Source organism: Oryx dammah, unplaced genomic scaffold (assembly GCF_014754425.2).
Source record: "Oryx dammah isolate SB20612 unplaced genomic scaffold, SCBI_Odam_1.1 HiC_scaffold_3, whole genome shotgun sequence".
Classification (NCBI taxonomy): domain Eukaryota; kingdom Metazoa; phylum Chordata; class Mammalia; order Artiodactyla; family Bovidae; genus Oryx; species Oryx dammah.
The window spans coordinates 101,626,348-101,649,665 of record NW_024070187.1 but is presented as its reverse complement, the minus strand read 5'-3'; the positions used below and the strand labels follow the sequence as shown (position 1 = coordinate 101,649,665).

Below are 23,318 nucleotides of genomic sequence, written 5' to 3'. Positions count from 1 at the left end.
CCACCACCCAAAGGAAATGTTAGAAACATCCTACAGCTGCCAAAGCCCAGGCAACTGGTCACCCATGTAATGAATTAATCCCCACTCTGTCCTGCAATGCTGTGAAAAGCACCTTAGAATCTAAAATGAGAGCCTGAAACTACTACATGGATGGAAATGGAAAGGCAATCTGAGTGACCAGGGCCAGGAGGAGCCATGGGCAAGTGCCCTCACTTCTCACAACTCATCTCCACAGCTGCATACTGGAATGACAGCACTACCTACGCAGCTGCCATGAGGATTAAGGGTAGCAAGTGCAGTGTGTTCAGCTCAGTGCCTGCAAGAAAAATGTGCAATAACACGGCTGTCATGGGGATTGTTAATACCATGACTGAGAAGCAGTGTGGCATGATGGTGACATGCACAGTTCTGTGCCCAGATGCCCCAAGTCTGATCCCACCCACTTGCCAGCTGGGTGACTCTGGGTAGATTGCTTAACCTTTCTGTGGCTTAGTTGTTCTTGTTCAGTGGCTAAGTCATGTCTGACTCTGCAACCCCATGGACTGTAGCCCACCAGGCTCCTCTGTCCATGGCAATTACCTCCCCGGTAAAGGGGGGATGTTAATCATGCCTACTCCACAGTGATGTGGGAGAATTAAGTAGGCGGATGTGTGCACAGTGATTGAGCACTGCCTGGCACAGAGTAAGTCCTCAGTAAGAGGTGAAGGTGGTGTGCAGGGTGGTGAGGGTGATGATGGGAGGCGGAACTGGCTCCTATAGAGTCAGCACCATGGACAGCGTGCACGCGCCATCCACTGGAGTGGGAGCTGACAAACCTGAGCCCCCAAAGCAGTGGTGCTGATAACAGTTTAACAGTATGTTTTCTGGGTGGAAAGCCAACCTGGGGTATTCAGACTCGGGGCATTTCTGTGTAGACACACCCCACTTTCCTTTTCTGGGACAGGGTGAGAAGAGGCAGCCTGTAAGGCTCTTAACAGTGGTCATGGGCCTGTGTGGATCCTGCCCACAGCACACCAGGCTCTATATTCTCCAGCCATTCTGCTGTCACAGCCCCTGGAACAGGAGGCACACCTTATCAAATGTTCAGAAAGCCTGAGTGACAGGTGGTGTCACAGGGCAAGGGAGTGTCGAAGGCAGGGTTGAACCCCAGGCTTTAGGGTTTCAGCATGAGAGGAGCCTTGGCCGGTCCCCTCCCTGGCTCTCTGTGCAGAGAACAAGCACAGCCCACAGGTGGCTGGGTGCTGACTAAGAATTTGGATTTGCTTCACCATCCAGCCGAGCTTTAGCACCTGCTCCATACATGAGAATTAGAAATTTGTTCCAGGCTGTGGCTTGGTGTGGTGCCAGCTTCCACCATGAGAGATCACTCAGGGGGGAGAAAAATCAATTGAACCATTTATACAAGTCTCCGGGTGCTAAAAATAAAGCTGGGGTCCATCAGCTGAGGCCTCCTGTGCAATCTGTTACCTCTAAGATGTTTCAGACTCAAGAAAACTCACCCAGCACTGCCTCAGAGCCTCAAAATGTTGGTATTAAAGGACATGAGAGGCTGTTTAAACAGATGTGATGATGGCACTGGGGAAAAGGGGCTTCAACTATTCCAGAAGATGCAGGGATTTTATGAAAAGTGACCTTAAGTATTTGAGGAGCCTAAGGAGTGGTCTAAGGGGGCTTTAATGCCAGCCAACTGCCAGACTCCTTTATGCGAATGATCCCTTTATTCCTTACAAATATCCACATGATAAGAAAATTGGCCCATTTTGCAATAACTGAAATTGATGGCAAAGGAGATAAGGCAATGAATCTGAGCCCAATTCTGCTAGACGCCAGAGCCCAGCTGCTTCTTCTTAGTGTCTGTGGTCCCAGAGCCCTCATGCTGGAGCCCAGACTTACAAGGAAGCATCTACATCCAATGACCTGTGAACTGTGGAAACGGAACTTCCTCCCTCCAAAATCACCACCTGCAACCATTCATAAGCCCCTACCATGTGCCAGGCCCTCCATTATGTGTGGGGACACAGAGAGGGCTCAGCCCGGGTTCCTAATCACAGTGGTTTCATCAGAGAACGGACAAGATGTTCCTACTAACAGATGACAAAATCCCAGTGTGACCTGGGAGTGGAGGCCCAGAGGGGCTCGGAGCAGCCTGAGAGGGGCCCAGAGTGGACAGAGGAGAAGTGACCGGGCAAAAAGGGCTGTGAGTGATGCTTGTGGGCCAATCAGGAGCCAATCAGGTGACTGGAGGGAGAAAGGATGATCCAGGGAAGGATGAGCACTGCCCTCATCCACCAGCATGAAAGGAAAGCCAATGACCCAAAGGTGTAGGGAAGCCTGATACACGAGACCCAGGGGAGGTGAGTGAGGAATGGGGGGTGGGTGAAGGTGATCATAAGCTGCAAGGCACTGTGGAGGATTTGGACATTCTCCAGAAGCTGATGGCTTTACCACAAGATGGCTTTGCCACTGAGAGCTTTACCAAGAGGACGGATGTGCTCAGACCAGAGGTGGTGATGAACCATTCTCGCAGCTTCTGTAGAGGGCTGACTGCTGGGCAGAGCAGGCAAGGTGGAATTCAGGCAACAGTGCGGGAAGGAATGGGGCAGCCTGAGCTGAGCCTTGGTCAGGGTGAGGAGGGCAGGATTCCAGAGCCATCGGGGGAGAATAGAAAGGGCTTGGCATTTCTCTCCATGTTGTGGGTGAAAGAGGGGAAGGAGGCTGGGGCCTCGGTGACAGATGAAGGCACAGCATCCTGTATGCGCCTGGCACACAGCGGAGGCTCAGCAAGTACCACTCTCCCCTCCCTCTGTTCAGAGCAGCCAATTCTAGAATTATAAGAGGAAAGCTCCTCTGAATCCACTCTATCACTATTCTTACTGGTCAAAATAAAGCCCACTTTTTCTCCTTTATTAAAAAGATTTCCTTTTCTCTTAAAACCTTTGCTGAAAATCAATTCTACCTAAATAGAAAGTGTTATGACCCAGACTCCCAGTGCAGGAGACATGAGATGTGGGTTCGATCCCAAGGTCAGGAAGATCCCCTGGAGGAGGAAATAGCAACCCACTCCAGTATTCTGGCTTGGAGAATCCCATGGACAGAGGAGCCTGGCAGGCTATAGTCCATGGGGTCACAAACAGGCAGATGTGACTGAAGGGCCTTAGCACGCATGCACAGAAAGTGTTCTGTTTGGACACAAGGAGATGGTAACATAGCAGAAAGCTCCCAGTGGCCTGGGGGACTGAACAGCAGTATCAGAGCAAATCAAGACACTGAAGAGCAAGAGTTAAAGGAATGTGAGCCCCCAGGTCCCGAGTCCGCCAGGAAGTACTCGCTCAAAAGGTATTTCAAAATTCAGAGCAATTCCCCAGCTCAGCGTGGAGTCACAGCAGCTTTTCTGGCCTCCTCCTATGTTGGAAATGAAACGCCTTTTCTAATTACTCAGCTACTATCAGACTCGTCATCACACCTACAAGCCACAGTTCTGACACCTTTCTTGCCAGGGGGGGAGGCTGGACGCCATGGGACGGTCCCAGGCCTCTCTGCTCTGGGTCCCTGTGTCTTGTCACTCTGGTAGCGAAGCAGCAGCAGGCCATGGGGAGTGCCTCATGCAACCTGGGTCCCTGATGAGCTGATCTAATCAAGGGATGTTTCCACAGCCACCACACACCCTGGAGATTCCACTCAGCTCCTCCTGTCTGCCTACTTGGTATTTAGGTCCTACAGATTGAGCCCGGCCCTGGCATCACCAGCACGCTATAATGCTCATACTCCCCTAAGGGCCAAAACACTTGTATATTTGGATCAACTAACAATTCATTTTCACAAAATTAGGGTCTATACACAGGTCTAACAGAATCACGTGGCAGGATCTGCAGCCAAGGAAGCCTCTCTGGGCGCCCATGGGGACCCCCCAATCCACTGATGCTCCAGCCCTCACCTCCTCTGCTGGCTGAGATTCTGGGACCAACCACTATTTTCACTCCCTTGCATATACCATCAGCCCCATGTCTGCATCTTCATTTTGCAAACCCACCACCCTGGCTCCCTCTCCATACACTTTGCATCTGCAGACATGAAGGAAAACGGGGCTGGAGAAGAACTGACATTGCCATGCTCTCTAGTCCCTCTCATTCCTCAAAGCACTTATCACCTGCTCATGTACTGGATATTTGCTTGTTTATTGTATTAATGGTTTATCAACATTAAATTATATGTTCATTCCAAGAGGACATGGATCTTTATCTCTTTAATATAAGCAATGGGTACAGAGCCTAGCCTGTACCTTTATTTTTGGGGGGCTCCAAAATCACAGCAGATGGTGACTGCAGCCAGGAAATTAAAAGACCCTTGCTCCTTGGAAGAAAAGCTATGACAAACCTAGACAGCATATTAAAAAGCAGAGACATCACTTTGCCAACAATGGTCCGTCTAGTCAAAGCTACGGTTTTTCCAGTAGTCATGTAGGGATGTTGGATCATAAAGAAGGCTGAGTGCTGAAGAACTGATGATTTCAAACTGCGGTGCTGGGGAAGACTCTTGAGAGTCCTTCGGATGGTAAGGAGATCAAACCATCAGTCCAAAAGGAAATCAAGCCTGAATATTCACTGGAAGGACTGATGCTGAAGCTAAAGCTCCAATACTTTGGCCACCTGATGAGAAGAGCCAACTCATTGGAAAAGACCCTGGTGCTGGGAAAGATTGAGGGCAGGAGGAGAAGGGGACAAAAGAGGATGACATGGTTGGATGGCATCACTGACTCAGTGGACATAAATTTGAGCAAACTCCAGGAGCTGGTGAAGGACAGGGAAGCCTGGTGTGCTGCAGATTCATGGGGTCGCAAAGAGCCAGACACGACTGAGCGACTGAGCAACCACACAGGGCCTAGCACACAGTAGGGGCTCAATAAGTATACTAGTGAATGGCATGGTCTCCAGTGAGTGGATATGGTGCACAAAGCTGACAGTAATGACTGGGCAGGTCTACCTGCTGTCCTGGGATGGATCAGTCCTCTTTTCTTAATAACAACTAACCTGTTCCAATGTCCTGTGGCCACCTTGGTCTAAAAGACAGTTCTGATACAGGCCCAGATCTACAAATACCATTTTAACTATCGATCTGTCTCATGGCTTCCTGCCAATGGCCACACTCTACCCTACCCAGGCCTGTGTCTCCCTGGTCTACTCAATTTCCTGGCTTCCAGACTTATCTGCTAGAATCCAGTCCATCCACAACATACACCCACAGCCTGAGGGACCCCTCTGCAAGCTGACCAGTATTAATGCCCTGCTTGAAGTGAAAAGTGACGTGAAAGTGTCAGTCGCTCAGTTGTGTCTGACTCTTTGTGACCCCATGGACTGTAGCCTGATGACTCCTCTGTCCATGGGATTTCCCAGGCAAGAATACTGGAGTGGGTTGCCATTCCCTTCTCCAGGGGATCTTTCTGGCCCAGGGATCAAACACAGATCTCCTGCATTGCAGGCGGATTCTTTACCATCTGAGCCACCAGGGAAGCCCATTCCTCTCCTTAAGGTACATCAGTAGCTTCTTATCACCTGATAGCAGTTAGGAGGTGGACAGTTTTCAGAACACAGATCCAGACACCAAGCAAGGCTTTCAAATACTTTCCAGTCTTTTTACTGAATGAGGGAGAAGGTATCTACTTGTGTAATCATATCTCTAACACCTGAATCACTTCCTCATCCCCAGGTCCAACAGAAAGAACCAGCCTCGTCTAACACACACATTTATAGTCTGTACATGTGACTATTTAACTCAAAGTATGAATCCTTTCAAACTAAATTAAATAAATTCTGCTCTTTAGTCACCCTAGCCACATTTTAGGTACTCCACAGGCACACGTGACTTGCAGCTACCATCCTACAAATGCAAATAGAGAACTTTTCCGTCATCACGGAAAGATCTACCAGACAGGGTGGAGGATGGATTTTATTCCCCTTGTTTTTGTTTTCATGGCATTTATCTCTATGACTCCCTCCTACTTATGTGCGTTGATACATTTTCATTTCTGGTGGTAAAATTAATGTTCCTTTCCAAACGCACTGATTTAGGTAAAATTAGAGCCACTTAATTTAAAGAAAATTAATAAAAATGAGAAAAATTACAAAAGAAAATGAAATAATGCACCATGTACAGACAGAGTCATAGTTGCAAAAGGGGTTTGCGAATGACCAGTGTTTGGAGACCGTGGTTCCCAGGAGGATGTCCCCTACTCACACCATCAACCAGGCCTGCTGCAGCTGTCCTGACCTCCCACTTTCCTGTTTCATCATGCGCACCCACAACCCCCCACCCACCCTGGAACCTTCAGCAGCCGCCTCAAGCCACTGGAAGCATCCTAACCCTGCCTCCTCCTCAGTCCTCCCTAGTAGCCCAGGAAGAGAGTGCAGACCTGAGTTACAAGCAAGGCTTGCATCTCTGATACCACCCGGGTCAGAGTTGTGTCCCCTCAGTGGTGCCCTTGAGGAAGAAGCTGAGTTTCTTTCATTCACCCTTGTGTCCCTGGACCTCAGCATGGGGCCTGGGACAGAAGAGGAATTGATGGTTAAATGAATGAAATGAAACATAACCCCTTATACAGCTGCAGGGCTTTGTAATTTTTGAAGGGCCTTGGCATTCATGGTGTCATTGAATCCTTACAACAGCACAGGAAGATAGATCAGGCAGAGGTTACCGTCCCCACCCTAGTCCTAGGATAAGGAAACCCGAGCTGTAGGAGGTGGGAGTCATTGTCCCGACACTGAAGCCCGAGGGCAGGGCAAAGAGCACTGGGCCAGGCCATGGGACCCTGTCCCTGCCAGGGTGTGTGTGTGTGTGGGGGGGTGTCTATCGGAGCACGCATTTCTTCATGTATAAAATGGGCTATGACATATCACTGCCACTGCTTTGCAGCTTTTATGCCCACCATGAACACCAAGTGAGGTTGTGAATGACAAGCCATTTTGTAAACTGTAGAGTGCTGCGTAGAGAGCTGAGGATGGCCAGCCGCAGTCCTGTAAGTCCCACACCTGCCTCATTTGCAGACCTGGAGCTCCTCATTTTTTCTGCTGGGAAGCAGGTCAGGCACGGCAGTGGACTTCTGTCCCTACCACCTATCTCAGTTCCTAGAACAGTGCCTGTTTTTCCCCAGGAGACCACCCCTTCCCATATTCAGACACCGTCCTGGGGTGGAGCTGACCCGTCCAGCACCAGGGAGGGGCCTGGCCAAGCAGAGCATTGCATCCCAACAGGAATGGGTTCAGGGGTGTCCCTGAGGCCCAATCAGAGCCCATGGGGTGCCATCTGGGAGTTCGGTGGCACAGTTCAGGGAGAGCCAGTCCTTCCTCCTGGACTTTACTCTGGGCATTCGAGGCCTGATGTGCTGGTGGCTCAGCTCACCACCACTGTGGAGGCCTACCCAGTTCTCCATCTCCTTCTCGGTTCCCTGTGAGGCCCCCAGATGATGGGGGTCACCCCTAGAGGAGGTGAAGGGTCAAAGGTAACCCTCAGCGGCCGCAGTTTTAAAGTTTTCATAAATAAACTCATCATGATTCCAAACCTGGGCCTCCCTCACACTGTGAGCCAGGAGGCACCCCGCTGAAGAGGCGGAACAACGCAGCAGCCTCCTGAGCCAGCTCCCTACAACAGGCCAACTGATACCTGACACGGAGGCTCCCAGCCCGCGGACTCGGGGGCAGGGCCGCGGCAGGAAAGGATACTGAAGCTCCGGTCGGTGATGGCCAGGTGCCAGAGGTTGATGCGCAGGTCGTCCGCGGACATGTACGTCTCGCAGTCGCTGTTGACCGAGATGGAGTTGATGTGGTAGGTGTGGCCATTGGCGAAGACCCTCCGCGGGCTCACCTCCACCATCAGGTCCATGGGCTTCAGCACGGGCACCTGTGGGAGAGGAGGGGCGGTCAGAGCTGGGGGCGGGGGTGGGGTGGGGGGAGGGGAAGGCGATGGGGGAGGGGTGCTGGCAGGAAACATCCAGGGCCGCGTGATCAAAACACCAGGAGTGCCCCCAGTGAGTGTCCATCCTGCGTGGGTCAGAAGTAAGCAGTGCCCTGTGGCTATATCCATTTTGCCAGCCCCACAGGAATGCCTACCTCCTTTGCACTGCCTGCTCCGACTGGTTCTGAGCCTGCTGTGTGACTTTGAATGAATGGTTAAACCCTCCTGCACCCCCAATTTCCTCATTTCTAAAAGGGAAGGAGAAGAGCCTGTGGCAGAGCCAGATTGTCCACCAAACATTTGTGTTCCCTTATTATTTTTTTGCGGGGGGCGGCCTCCAAAATCACTGCAGATGGTGACTGCAGGCATGAAATTAAAAGATGCTTGCTCCTTGGAAGAAAAGTTGTGACCAACCTAGAAAGTTTATTAAAAGGCAGAGACATTACTTTTCCAACTAAGGTCCGTCTAGTCAAAGCTATGGTTTTTCCAGTAGTCATGTATGGATGTGAGAGTTGGACTATTAAGAAAGCTGAGTGCCGAAGAATTGATGCTTTTGAACTACGGTGATGGAAAAGACTCTTGAGAGTCCCTTGGACTGCAAGGAGATCCAATCAGTCCATCCTAAAGGAAATCAGTCCTGAATATTCATTGGAAGGACTGATGCTGAGGCTGAAACTCCAATACTTGGGCCATCTGATGTGAAGAACTGACTCATTTGAAAAGACTCTGATGCTGGGAAAGATTGAAGGTGGGAGGAGAAGGGGATGACAGAGGATGGATGGCATCACTGACTCAATGGACATGAGTTTGAGTAAACTCTGGGAGTTGGTGATGGACAGGGAAGCTTGGTATGCTGTAGTCCATGGGGTTACAAAGAGTTGGACATGACTGAACAATTAAACTGATATTGAACTGATCATAGGGAACTGTCTGCCCAGGCAGGGACTACATTTCCCAGCTGCCCTTGCAGCTGGGTGTGGCCACATGACTGTTCTGACCAATGGGGTGTGAATACAGTGATGCCAGGCACTTGGGGGCCAAGGCAGTTAAGAGGCAGCTGTACCTTCTCTGCCCCTTTCCCCTTCCACAGCCAGAATGAGAGGATCCAAGCTTTAGGGATGGAGGCACAGAGGATGGAAGGAGCCTGTGTCCCTGTAGGAAAGTGGTGTGCCATCCAGCATGCCCAACCAGAGCTTTCCATGAGTGAGAAACACATCCCTGTGTGCTCTGCCCTGGAATGCTGTGGCTGTGATAGCCAATAGTGTTAGCTGAACAGGTATGAACTCCCAGAGACACAATCAGATAGCATGCCTTTGCTTCCCTCCATGCCCTTTGTCTGGAATGCTCACCCCCTTGGGACACCTGTGCATGCTAAGTCACTTCAGTGGTGTCTGACTCTGCGACCCTATGGACTTTAGCCCACCAGGCTCCCCTGTCCATGGGATTCTCCTAGTGAACCCCAAATCCTCCTGCAAGATCTGGAGTTTATAGCCCCTTGGATGTGCAGCCTGCCTGCTGGGGTGTCACACCCTTGCTCACCCTTAGTACACTGCACACACCACCCCATTCTCAGGGCTCTCAGTGTGCACTGTGGGGTGTGTTGGGCATGACTCCCAGTTCCAGTAAACCGTGAGGTCCTCAGAGGTGCAGACAAGCATGGCCTCGTTGATGTCTCCCAGTCCTGGCCCAAGACCCAATGTCCAGGAATTGGACATTGCCATCCCCACATCACCGATAAGAAAACTAGATGCCAAGATGAACCAGACTTCCTAAGCCACAGAGGAAGAAAATGACTGAGCCAGGCCCAGAAGTCAGGTGTGACTGCCCCCGAGGGTATCACCGTGCAAAGGTGTAGACCTGAAACCTGACTGCTGCTTCAACCCTGCCTGGCCACTTACTGGTGTCACCTCCACTGCAGATTTCACTTGTCTGGGCCTCCCTTTCCTTATCTGTAACCAGGGTGATGCCAGTGCCTGCTCAGGGCATCCAGGAACTAATGCAGGTCAAGTGTGCTTGGAACATCACTCAGTACACAGTGCCCTCCTCTCCCTTCCTTGGGGTGTGGCCAGGGGTGGCCAGGCCAGGGCCACACAGCCATAGTTTCCAGAGTGGGTCCTGGGTAGTGGAGGGGGCGCTGCTGTAGGGGTGATGGAAATTGTGTCCGAGAGAGAGGCAGAGAGGCCAGGCTTGGAGTGAGGAAGACAGCAGATTTCAGTGAAGGGCAATGCAGACCTTTGGCAGCTAACTGCAGGGCTCCTGAGCTCCAGGAGGAAGCACTAGGTGTTAATAGAAAGGCATGACCCCAATCAGAAGTGGGAGGGGTCAGGCGATGGGGGGCCCACTGCTTGCATTCATGTGGGAGAAAAGACAATAGACTGAATATGTGTGTATGTGTGTGGCGGGTGGTTTCAGGTAGTGGTGGTGCTCCAAAGAAAAATAAAACAGGTGAGGGGACAGGGTGACAGGGTAGAAGGGGCTGATGCTAGGTTGGAAGGGTGACCAGGAAGTGATGTATGGGATCGGGTTGAGACACACTGTGGGGATTGAACTCGGGCTCATGCGGTACCCAAGAGAATCTCCTTGGCCCAGGGGACCTTCTCTGACCCCGCCTACTCTTGAACTGGGCCTGGGGCTCCCTGGGGCTCCCACAGGCTGTAATCCTCATCCCAGCAACAGTGTATCCCCCTGACAATCTCAGAACAGGTCACCCAGTGCTCCAGCCAGACACTACCACCCTCAGACCAAATTTCAAAGTTGTTAAGAAAGGAGAAGAAGAGGGAAGAGATAACTGCTGTGAAGGTCTGAAGGTTACATGAATAAAACTTTCTCCCCTACCCCTACCCTGTCAGAGGGACAGTCTAGTCAAGATGAGGGGCAGGAAGACAGACACATGATCAGTAAGGACAAAGCAGTGTGGGACACAAAAGGCCAGAGTGGACAGAGAAGGATAAGGATTTATCTGGCTTGTGTAGAAAAGGCTTTACAGAGGTGGAGGCTAATAGGGTTTTAAAGGATGAATAGGAGTTCACCAAATAGGGTAGAGAAAGGCCTCTCTGTGTGTCCCTGTGTCACAGAGCTGACCTCCAGCAGGGGGGTGACTACATGTCTATTTCCTTGGAAGGCTGGGTACACTTAGAGGATAGGCACTCAGTCTCACCTTGCTCAGCTCTGGGACCCCAGAGCACAGGGGTTAGCACAGAGCAGATTCTCAGTAAATAATAGCTGCCTCCAGCATGAATGGTCCAGGTTAGGTAGAGGGCTGTACGGGGTTGGGGAGACTTGGGTGAAATGGGGAGGAGACAAGGTGAGAGGCCGGATAAGGAGAGACCCAGGCACCCAGGTTCTTTCCCTCTTTCTTCTCCTCCAGCCTTAGTTTAGAGTCGAGTGCCAGCTTGGGATATGTGTGACATGCAGAGAAAAATCTCAGATGGTGGGAGAGAAATAAACAAGATTCCCATGGGCCACTGGCTTTGCTGCAAATGCCAGGCCAATCAAGAGGTGATAATTGCATCCTCCCACCAGATGAAGCCCTCATAAACTTTCTTAGGGTTGGGAGGTGAGGGGGGAAGGGGGCACCCTCACTCCTGTTTTTCAGCATCAAAGCTAATTGGCTTCCCCTCTTTCTCAGAATTTATGTGTGCAATTTGCCAATCATTTAGAGACCAGCGTGTTTAAGCATTTATTCCTCCTTCTGGGGACAACATTGATTACCATTTCATATTTATGAATCCACTGGGCAGACGGCTGCTAAGTCGTGGCAGAAAAAACGGGCCAGCATCTCCAGCTTGCTGGTGAGGAAACTGAGTCACAGAGCAAGGGAGTGCCCACGGCCACTGGAGCAGCAGTGGGCATCACCGCCCTGGTGCCAGGCTGTACACTGCCCCTTGGAGCGTCACACACACAGAGGGAAGGTAAGAACCCAGGGAGAAAGCATTCTGTGAGATGTGAACTTAGCACATCTCAAATCGGCTGAGGAGAGCAGTCACTTCCTGATGCTGAGCCTCACCCAGTCTTGGGGCTCTGAGGTCCCCTCCCTGAGCAGGACCTGCCCCAAACTTAGACCAGGTCTGAACTCAGGTCCTTCACTGCATGGCCAGGCACACGGCAGGTGCTCAATAAGTATGATCAAATGAATGCATCTGGCATCACTTCCAGCAAACACATGGGTGACTGAAAGCATCCACTCTGTTCCTGGCAGGGTTCTGGAAGTCAGGGAGGGACAAGGTGGCCTCAGTGTACTTCCCGCAGGAAGCTGATAACCGTGCCTGTGACTCCGCCACGAGGCAGGGACCTAACTTCCCTTTCACAGAGGAGACTGTGATGCCGACTCTGGAGCCAGACTTCCCTGGGTTTGGATCCAGCTCTCAGTTTGCTCATCTGTAAAATGGGGATGACAACCATGTACCCACTCTATAGGAGTTTGCTGAGAACTGAATGGGTTTTTATAGCCAGAGTGCCTGGGAGACACAAGCTTTGTTTGTTTGTTCTTGTTCCAGATGGGGAATCAGAGGCCCATGGAGGCTGAGAGCCCTGCCCAGGGTCACCCCAGCAGGAGGTGGCAGAGGCAGGACTTAAAGCCAGGTTCTGCAACTCCAGAACTCTTTCATATCTCACAGCCTCTCTGCTGGAGAAAGATGAGTCCTTTTGCTTTTAGTCGAGTTGGGAGCAAGAGTTTGCCTTTGCATGGCTCTACCACCTGACCTTCCTGGCTGCTCTCACGTCAAAGGCAATCTTTGCAACTGATCCTTTGTAAAGGCTATAAGAATCACAGGTTCCAGGTGCCACTCTGCCCCTTGGCAAAGGGCTTGGAACCCGTAAAGCTCTGCTCATGGATTCTCCCGGCTCTGCCCCTTGCTCTGCTGAGTGGCTCTGGGTGAGTCGCTGCCTGTCTCTGGGCCTCTGTTTCCCTCCCTGGTTAACAAGGAATTAGAGGACGTGCTCTCCACCTCGGGTGAAACTGAGAGTACTTCCTGGAGACGCATCACCTCCCTTTATCGTCACATGACTTCTAGAAGAAAGATGATCTTTGCTGGGGAGGAAATCAAGGACACCCAGCAAGTCAGCAGCCCAGCTTAGGTTCGGGATAGGAATCTGACAGTGATTTAGATCTCAAAGGCCCTTCCAGTTCTGAGATCCTCACTGTGTAATAAACAAAGCACAGACTGCTCCCTGCTGCGGGAACCCGCCGTGTGTGCCATCTTACCTGCAATGACGTCACCGTGGACAGATCCTTAAGCTTCCCCTCCTCGTCTTTCAGGTTATAACCCTCGGGCCTCTTATCGCGTTCGGTAATCTTCCATAGTTTGATAGTTTTATCTTTAACAACAGAACAAATAGGACACATGATGAGCACTGGCATGGAGAAAGGACCCACTGAGCCCACTAGATAAGGATGCATCAACCCACAAGTGGCTTAACCTTAGCCTGTTCTTGGATGTATTGTTGTTTTTGTTTAGTGGCTAAGTTGGATTAGACTCTTTTGCGACCCCATGGACTGCAGCCCACCAGGCTTCTCTGTCCATGGGACTGTCCTGGCAAGAATACTGGAGTGGGCTGTCATTTTCTTCTCCGGGCGATCTTCCTGACTCAGGGGTCAAACTTGCGTCTCCTGCACTGGCAGATGGATTCTTTACTGCTGAGCCACCTGGGAAGCCCTCTTGTATGTGTAGGTTCTTTCTAATTTAACTCCTTCTCTAAACTGATGTAATGAACATCTTTGCTAAGGGAACATTTGTAACCATGCTCTCAATTCAGTTCAGTCGCTCAGTCCTGTCCGACTCTTTGCAACCCCATGAATCGCAGCACGCCTGGCCTCCCTGTCCATCATCAACTCCCGGAGTTTGCTCAAACTCATGTCCATCGAGTCGGTGGTGCCATCCAGCCATTTCATCCTCTGTCGTCCCCTTCTCCTTCTGCTCCCAATCCCTCCCAGCATCAGAGTCTTTTTCCAATGAGTCAACTCTTCGCATGAGATGGCCAAAGTACTGGAGTTTCAGCTTTAGCATCATTCCTTCCAAAGAACACCCAGGGCTGATACCCTTTAGAATGGACTGGTTGGATCTCCTTGCAGTCCAAGGGACTCTTAAGAGTCTTCTCCAACACCACAGTTCAGAAGCATCAATTCTTCAGCGCTCAGCTTTCTTCACAGTCCAACTCTCACATCCATACATGACCACAGGAAAAACCATAGCCTTGACTAGACGGACCTTTGTTGGCAAAGTAATGTCTCTGCTTTTGAATATGCTATCTAGGTTGGTCATAATTTTCCTTCCAAGGAGTAAGCATCTTTTAATTTCATGGCTGCAATCACCATCTGCAGTGATTTTGGAGCCCCCCAAAATAAAGTCTGACACTGTTTCCACTGTTTCCCCATCTATTTCCCATGAAGTGATGGGACCAGATGCCATGATCTTAGTTTTCTGAATGTTCTAGTTCCTCACAATTGATCACAAAGGTGATACTACTGGGTCAAAGGGCATGGTCCTTTCAAGGGCAGTTATCAGTCTCTCAACTGATTTCCACAAAGACCATCCTAACGAAGCTTCCTGCTCTTCATCCTTCATGGGCAGACCAAAGAGGTTTCCTATTTCTGAGCAGCATCTCACCCATCCAGAAACTCAGCTCTCCCGAAGCCTCACTTCTCTGGAATCCTGCCAAGCACATCAAAAGCATCATCTTCACCCACTGTGATGGTTCACAGAAGGCATTAACGTGGCTAAGCCACAGCTACCCAGATATGTGTTGTGGCTGTTGCCCTGAAGGTATTTTTAAGATGAGGTTAACATTTAAATCCATAGAGTAAATTATCCTCAACAGTGTGGGTGGGCCTCCTCCAATCAGCTGAAGGCTTTAGCGGAAAACAAAACAAAGCAAACCAAGGTCCTGGGAGGAAGAGGAAGCTCTGCCAGCAGACGGCCTTCAGATTTGAGCTGCAGCATCGGCTCTACCCTGGCCTGCAGCCCACCCAGCAGACTGGGGACCTGCCTGCCCCCACAGTCGTGTGCACCAATTCCTGGAGATAAACGTCTCCTTATATATATATGGGCTTCCCTGTGGCTCAGATGGTAAAGAATCTGCCTGCAATGCAGGACGCCTGGGTTGGATCCCTGCGTTGGGAAGATCCCCTGGAGAAGGAAATGGCAACCCACTCCAGTATTCTTGCCTGGAGAATTCCATGGACAGAGGTGCCTGGCAGGCTACAGTTCATGGACTCGCAGAGTTGGACACAATTGAGCAAATAACACCATGTACCTATGTCTGTATCTACATCTATATCCTATCTCTGTCTATATTCACACACACACACACACACACACACACACACACACACACACACACACACATTCACCCTATTGGTTCTGCTTTTCCAGGAACCCTGACAAGTACAGCAGCCCAAACAATCACCGCCATGGTGATGAGAAGCAAGGGGAGAATACTGGTATCTATTAAACACTTGACAGGTACCCAGGGATGGGCTAGGGAGGAAAGGATGAAGCTGGGGTTCAGAACCAGGGGTGGGACGCTTGCAGGGTTGGAGATGTGAGGGAATTCCTGGAGCCGCCCTTTCCTCCAAAGAGGCGGGAAGAGAATGCCACTCACTGTTAAATGATGTAAAAGAAAAAAGCAGCACCGGAGGGAGGCTCTGTTGCTGGCCCAGTTTGAAGCTTGTTATGATCTGATTTCCTTTTATTCTCCCAATAACCCCACAAGTCAAGAACAGCCATTGCCTTTAGAAGGGGAAGCGGCAGGGCCAGGGTGTGAACCACATTAGGGGCCCCTGCCCCGGGGGGCCTGTCCTGCTGGTGGGCGACCTCCCACTGCCTCTGTTCCAGCACCTGGGAAGGGCCCCTCTGGCTCTGAGACAGGGGTTTGCTGAACTTGACCCCATGCCAGGCACCCCTCAGGGCACAAAGACAATCAGAATGGCAGAAGCCCCAGAGAGCAAGCCCTGGGGGGTCTGCAAGAGTGGGAAAGCCCATGAGAGGGACACCTGGCTCGGCTGAGAGGTCATGGAAGGCTCAGTGGGAGGCAACACCCAGCAGAGGCCTGAGGGATGAGAAGGGGATGGGCCGGGGGATGCGGAGAGGACCAGTGTTTGAGCACAGAGGTGGGCCGGGGGCTTGAGACTGATGGGTTTCAGGAAGGCTGTAAACGCTGCCCCAAGAAGTCTGACTCCTTTGGGGAAGCAGATGACATCATCTTGTAAGACTCATACACTCTGGAGCAGTACTGACTGGTCTTGGGGTTCTGGGTGGGCGACACCTCCTTCCACCCTCACTGTAACCCCAGAGGGAGTCCAGGTGAGCAAACTGAGGATCAGAGAAGCGAGTCCACTCCGCAGTGTCCCCAGGCTGGGACAGAGCCAGGCCTGTCTTAACCCCCACCCCAGGCAACTTTGAGTATGGTGAGGTGAAGGAAGATGAACAGGGGGACGTGAATGTGGGAAGTGGGGCCTCTGGCCCCGGGCCCACCACTGGGCAAGGCAAGATGGCACCAGGAGCCACACCTCCGAGTGGACCGCAGTGAAGCAGGGGTCTGGCCTGGAGCCTCCTCAAGGGCCTGGCGGGGGCACGGGCCGTCTCCCAGAGGCAGATGGCGAGTGGCCAGGATACCAGTGCTCCTCCTGCACCCTCAAGTGAGGACCCCCACCATCTAGTGAGACCCTCTGCTCTGGGGTGATCTGGGATTCTGGGGGGGGTGGTGTGCAAACAAAGAAGTAAGTTTGTATCAAGTGTTTATTCTTTATCCTGACCTGGCCTCCTTCGTCCACCCCCAGATTATTCACAGAGATGTTCAAGGCACTGCTATTTATATCTGCAGAAATAAGCCCATGTCCAACCACGGAAAGAGGCTGAGCAACCATATTCACTGCATGAAACTTACCCGCTGCTCAAAATATTATTTTTTTAAGGAGTTCTAAAGATCTAGGAAAATGCTCACAATATAAAGTGAGGTGAAAAGTGACCCTTGATGACAAATGTACAAGGGTAGGCACGCACACACACACATGCACACACATGCACACGCACACACCCAAACCACAATATAAGTGAGGTGAAAGATGGCATTTGATGACAAGGGCAGGCATACATACGCACGTGCGCGCACACACACACACACACACTCACACACATGCACATGCACACACCCAGACGGCCTGGCCGCCTCACCGTTGGTGGACAGCAGGGAGTGGGCAGCATTCTGCTGTGGGAGCCACTTGATTTTGTTGATTTTCTCCTCTATCTCCAGACTCTTGAGATAGTCGAACTCTGGCTCGTGGCTCTGGAAGGTGCTGTAGACGTCATACTCGCCCTGGCTGTGTGGCGCATTTTTGCTCTGCAAGGAAACCAGACCCTGAGCTCCAGGATGGGGTCGGGGGGGCGACAGGAGCTGGCCAAACCTGCACAGGGCCCAGCACAGCCATGGCCAAGGCCAAGGAAACTCCGTTTTTAAAATGTCCAAAGCCTTGCTGTGCGGCCCTGGCCCAGCCCCACTGCCCCTCAGGGCAACAAGTAAGAAGAAGGGCAACCACGGGAGCCCGCGTTTACTGAGCACCTACTATGCATGGGACACTAAGTGCTTCTCATGCTCTATCCTCTTGCTCTATCCTTGATGCCCCTCTTGCTCTATCCTTGATGCCCCTCCGTGATGGGCACAACTCCTCCCACTTTATAGATGAGCAAGGGGAGGCTCAGAGGTGAATCGACCTTCTCCTCCGAGGCCAGGTGTCCACAAAGTGGTGTCACTCACTCCACTGAGGTCTGTCTGGCACCAAGACAGAGTTGAGGTCTGACCTGGTTCTTACATCCTTGGGTCTAACTCAGGCCTGGCTTGAGGAATGAATGAATTTTGGAGCAGAATTAACATTAGGGCAGAACCTCCTTCACTGTCAGGATAGACTGGGATAAGGTATTCTCTCCCTCTGCCACACACACCGACTTTCCTAAGAGGGTCCCCTCCCAGTTTAGGCAGCCAAACTCATTGGAATAAGGACCAAATAGTGAGCTGGTGAGTCCATCGCAGGCACTCGGGACCACTTCTTGGTAGAAAATTCAGGCTTATACGACAACATGGAGCTACAACTACTTGGGAGCAAAGTAAAGAAGTTCAACCAAGCACAACTTCAAGCTTCCTGCTGGCCTTTTGAGAGTATCTATTTATATTTCCTTTCCTCTTTTACTTCTGGAAAGCTTCAACCTTCTTCAATATTTTTGCCTCTCATTCACTTCATCTCCTGTCAGCACTGGCTATGGCAAAGGCCAGTGGGACTGGAATTAAGAAAAAAATTAAAGGAGAAATATTCAAAACTGAGAAACCTGCCTCTGCCAGTTTAATTTCTTTCTGCAGTTTGGCAAAAGCAAGATGACTTTGCAATCCCCAGTGGGGGCCACTGATCCTTCTCATGAATCAAAATTGCTTGAGCCACAGGATTGGGCTTAGATAACCAAGTCCTGGCTACCTGCCTTCTGGCTATGTGTCCTTGATAAGCTACTGCAAACCCTCTGAGCTCTGGTCTCCTCATCTGTAAACTGAGGATGATAATAGCACCGAATGGCACCTCTAGGGTGGTGGTGAGGGAGGGGTATGGGAATGAACGTGGGCGAAGGCAAATCTCAGGGCACCTCAGCGTGGGGACGATGCTGAGGAACTGGAGGGAGGAGAGTGACCCTTCAGCCCCTCTGCCGTCACCCCTTCACCCTTCCCTCCGGCCCCCTCGTCTCCTTCTCCTCCTCATCCGGCTTCTCCTGTCCTCCCTCCCTCTCCCCTCATTGCCTTAGTGTTGCACCATCCTGTCTTCAGCATCTAATCCCAGCCCCCTCTGGGAAGCAGGGTGCTGTGTGTGACCAACAGACCACACCCAGTCTTGCTTTCTATCCCTGGACTTTGCTTACTGGCTGGGTGACTGTGCAAAGGTCCTCATTTATGAAATGGGGTTTCGGTCCCCACCCTTGGAGGTGGGCAGTGAAGAGTAAATGGGAGACGCATCTGTAGTGTCTACATGTAGTAGGTGCTCAGCAAATACGGCCTTTGAACCACCAGGTTCTTCCAGTGGTTCAGAAACATGCCTCCAGGCAGGCTGTTCCAGACAACAGAACTCACTGGGGCAAGGCCCCGCGCTGAGTCAAATCATCAACCCTAGACGGAGGGCCGGCCCACAGCTGTGGAAGGTCCCTCCTCCACTCCAGCCAGCTCTGGCTGAGACAGCTCCAGCTCACACAGGCAGTGCTGTAATTATTCGCTCAGGCATGTCTGACTCTTTGCAATCCCATGGACTGTAGCCCGCCAGGCTCTTCTGTCCAAGGCGATTTCTCCAGGCAAGAATACTGGAGTGGGTTGCCATGCCCTCCTCCAGGGGATCTTCCCAACCCAGGGATTGAACCCAGGTCTCCCACATTGCAGGTGGATTCTTTATTGTCTGAGGCACCAGAGAAGCCCACACAGGCAAAGGCAGTTTACTCAGGAGTCGGTTTCTCCAGGGTCTAGGACACAGTGAGCACTCAGCAGAGGGGGCTCAGAATACGGTGCTCTGAGCGGACCAGGTGGATTCCCTCCCTGAGACCTGCCGGGTCCCATCCCTGCATGCCAGAGCACCCTTTCCTTCCAGCCCAGGCATCCCGGTGATGTGCTGCGTGTGGCACCCTGTGGGTTAAAGCCCAGGCTGAGTAGCCCTCCCTCCCACCAGGCCCCGCCGCACCTCTGGTTCCCGCTGGAAGATGACAACTCGGCCACCCTTGTCGCCTGTGGCCAGCAGCTCCCCAGTGTGGTTGAACTCGACGGTAGAGATGATATCGGCTGTGGGGGGGTGGGGGGACAGAGACAGGAAGGTGTGGCTCATTAGGACCCAGTGATGTGCAGGTGGATGGAACTGCTCCCTCCCGCCCCCCAGGGTCCTCATGGGGCAGTAGGAGCCCTGCCTGCGGCCCCCTCCCCCTCTGCAATGGCTGTAGAACTGAGACCTGTTCACGGGAGACTTTGTTTCCTTCCTCCTCCCCTTCCTTTCAGAAACAGTTGAAAGGGGGTTGCTTTATGTGCATCCAGGTGACCCGGATGCAAATCTGAAACTCACTAGCCTGATTCTGGGGGCCACAGAGACTAACTGTAGCCCTCCCTGCTCCCCACTGAGGTCCCCAGGAATGGGACTCCCATCATCATCACATTCTTGGCCTGGACTCTGGACGCACCCAAAGCATTGGTCAGGCTTCAGCACAGTGGATCTACTTTCAAACAAACTGCAGAACTGACCACCCCTCCTGGCGGTGGCCCCAGGTGGGCACTCGACCAGTCCCTTGGCTGGTATCCCTTCTCCCCTCTTCTCGCCCATGTTGTGTTTTCCTTAGAGCGGCCAGGGAGAAGGCCAGCCTTAAGGCTCCCAAATCATGAGGTGCTCCTGCTCAAACCCCCTCCTTGCATCATTTCCTACCCCAGAGATAGCAGTTCCATTCTCCCTCTGGCTCGGGCCTGAGCCTTGGGATCGCCCTGAGTCCTCTCTCTCACCCTCCACATCCAATCCCATTGGCTCAGCCTTCGAGATACACCCATATTCCATCACTTCTCCCGCCTCTTGCCTTGAGGACCGTGACAGTCTCCTATTGAGGCTCTTTTATTTTTCCCAGCCAGACACAACTTGGCTCCGACAGAGGAGCCAGAGGGAGCTGTCTCAGAACTTTCTAGAGGCTCCCCACTGACAGAAAACAAAAGTATCAGAATGTCTAAAGCCTTGAGTGGCCTGCAGCCCCCAGAGGCAGGCCATATCAGGAGCCCAAAACTTCACCCTGTCCTGTACCTAATCCTGGCACTTGACAAGGTACCACCCCTTGTGACTGGTTTTGGCCTGCGGGATGCCAGCAGACAAGCAGTTGTCCTGAGTCTCTGCTGCTTCCTGCCCAGGCCTGCAGCACAGCCGTCCCGCTCACCCAGCCCAAGCAAGCCAGGTGACTGCACAGTGAGGCTGACTCTCACCTTTATCAGGCACACTCATGAACTGACCACTGTGGTTTCTGCGGAGCCCAGAAGCAAAGATGAGAAAGAACTTTGACTTCCTGTATAAATTTCGGTCACCCGTCATTCCTTCATGTTATAGCCCCAAACCCTCGGCAGGTGTGTGATAACCAGTGTTTATTGCTGAATGCTCCGTGTTTTAACTCAGCAAAAGGTAAGGAACCCCCGCATCCTCCCCTACTCTCAGCCTAGCTCTTCCATCCCAACTCTGGGTTCCATGCTGATTCTCAAAATACCAGCTACCTTTTGTCTCAAGACCTGCTCTCTAACCTCCAGTGGTTTTCCCACTCCTATTTCCAATTCCATACACACCTTTTCCTTTTCCAATCAAGTGCCTGACCCTCACTGGCCTCTGAGCCACAGGGAAAGGCCAGCTCTGATGGTGAAAGGCCATCACAGTGGGGACACAGGGAAGCTGGTTCAGAGGCAGAGTGCTGGGCTGGGTGTACTCACTGATCAGGATAAGACCACATGTCATTCAACTTAAAGGCGTGCGTGCGTGTGCCAAGTCGTTTCAGTCGTGTTTGACTTTTTGTGACCCTATGGACTGCAGCCTGCCAGGCTCCTCTGTCCATGGGATTTTCCAGGCAAGAATACTGGAATGGGTTGCAATGCAACTTAAAGGGAGATAAAAAGCGAGGAGACCAGCTTTGGGGGATCACAGAGAGGCTTGTTGAATGTGGAACCGGGAAGGGCATCAGGCCCCAGCTGCTCAGCACTGTCCCTGTGTGGACAGCCTGCCTGGCCCAGGTACACGGGAAGGCAACAGCAGGAGCCGCAGCCCAGCAGGGCCCGCTTCTCACACGTGGTGCTGGTTCTCACTATTTCATGTCAACACCCCCTTAGCGGGGAAGAGCAGGATACAGAACTGTGTATAAAATGCTTTTAATTACATAGCCCAGTGATCACAGCCATGTTAGACAGCAAACAGAGGACAAACAAGCTGGAAGAGAATTTTCTACCACCCTAAACAGAGGCTGCTTCAGGGTAGCTGGAAGAATTTTTTTCCCTCCTCTTTCTATGTTTCCATGTTTTCTAGATTTTCTGTAATGAATGAGTATGTTTTTAATAGCTTTTGAAAGTCGCTCAGTTGTGTCTGACTCTATGATCCCATGGACTGTACAGTCCATGGCATTCTCCAGGCCAGAACACTGGAGTGGGTAGCCTTTCCCTTCTCCAGGGGATCTTCCCAACCCAGGGATCAAACCCAGGTCTCCCACATTGCAGGTGGATTCTTTACCAGCTGAGCTGCCATGTTAAACAGAGGCTGCTTTAGGGTGCTGAAAGAAAAATTTTTTTCTTCTTCCATGTTTCTATGTTTTCTAGATTTTCTGTAATGAATGAGTATATTTTTAATAGCTTTACTGAAGTTGTAATTGATATACAGAAAATGCATATTGTTTAATGTATGCAATTTAATGAGCTAGGACACATACATAATATATATTATTTTTATGATGGAAAAATAACAACGCTATTAAACTAAAATGCCAATGTAACCACTGGTATCCAGAGCAAATGTGGTCATATAAATGCTGGGCAGTTACCACAGTAACAGACACTAACGTCTGCAGGAAATTTACAATTTATATGTCAGTTTTATATCTGCTGCCTCCTTTGAACCTCACGCCAGCCCCTGCGGGAGATATGACTATTATTTCTGTTGGCAGCCGAGGAGATGGATGGGGGCCCACCGACAGTGACAACCCCCTGAGCTGTGCATGGACTAGTCAGAAGTCCTGGGTTGGAGTCCTGGCTTCAACACATGGGCTATGTTGCTTGGGTGGGCTACATCACTTCTCGGAGACTCAGTTTTGCCATCTGTAGCATGGCTATCACAGAGTCTAGTCTGCCCAGGATTAGAGACTCAGGAGAGATGGTGGAGATGAGAGCCTTTGGAAAGGAGGAAGAACTATGAAGAACCTCTTGATGAAGGTGAAAGAAAAGAGTAAAAGAGCTGGCTTGAAACTCAACATTAAAAAACCAAGATCATGGCATCTGGTCCCATCATTTCATGGCAAATAAAAGGGGGAAAAGTGGAAGCAGTGACAAATTTTATTTTCTTGGGCTCCAAAATCACTGCAGACAGTCGCTGCAGCCATGAAGTTCAAAGACGTTTGCTCCTTGGAAGGAAAGCTATGACAAAGACAAACCTAGACAGCGTAGTAAAAAGCGGAGACATCACTTTGCCACCAAAGGTTCATATAGTCAAAGCTATGGTTTTTCCAGTAGTCACATGTGGATATGAGAGTTGGTCCATAAGGAAGGCTGAGCATGAAAGAATTGATGCTTTCAAACTGTGTTGCTGGAGGAGACTCTTGAGAGTCCCTTGGATTGCAAGGAAATCAAGCCAGTCAGTCCTAAAGGAAATCAAC

General features: G+C 51.2%; 1 protein-coding gene across 2 annotated transcripts in view; it reads right to left on the bottom strand.

Annotated features, from left to right (window-relative positions):
- PPP2R2C (protein phosphatase 2 regulatory subunit Bgamma) overlaps positions 1 to 23,318 on the bottom strand; it is a 161,491-nt gene that overhangs the window by 40,525 nt on the left and 97,648 nt on the right. For both annotated transcript variants that reach the window (XM_040237297.1, XM_040237298.1), the window contains exons 2-5: positions 19,640 to 19,737; positions 17,115 to 17,280; positions 13,148 to 13,260; positions 7,713 to 7,890 (exon numbers count right to left, since the gene is read on the bottom strand). In XM_040237297.1, the coding sequence (XP_040093231.1) occupies positions 7,713 to 7,890; positions 13,148 to 13,260; positions 17,115 to 17,280; positions 19,640 to 19,737 (555 nt within the window). The remainder of the gene's footprint in view (positions 1 to 7,712; positions 7,891 to 13,147; positions 13,261 to 17,114; positions 17,281 to 19,639; positions 19,738 to 23,318) is intronic.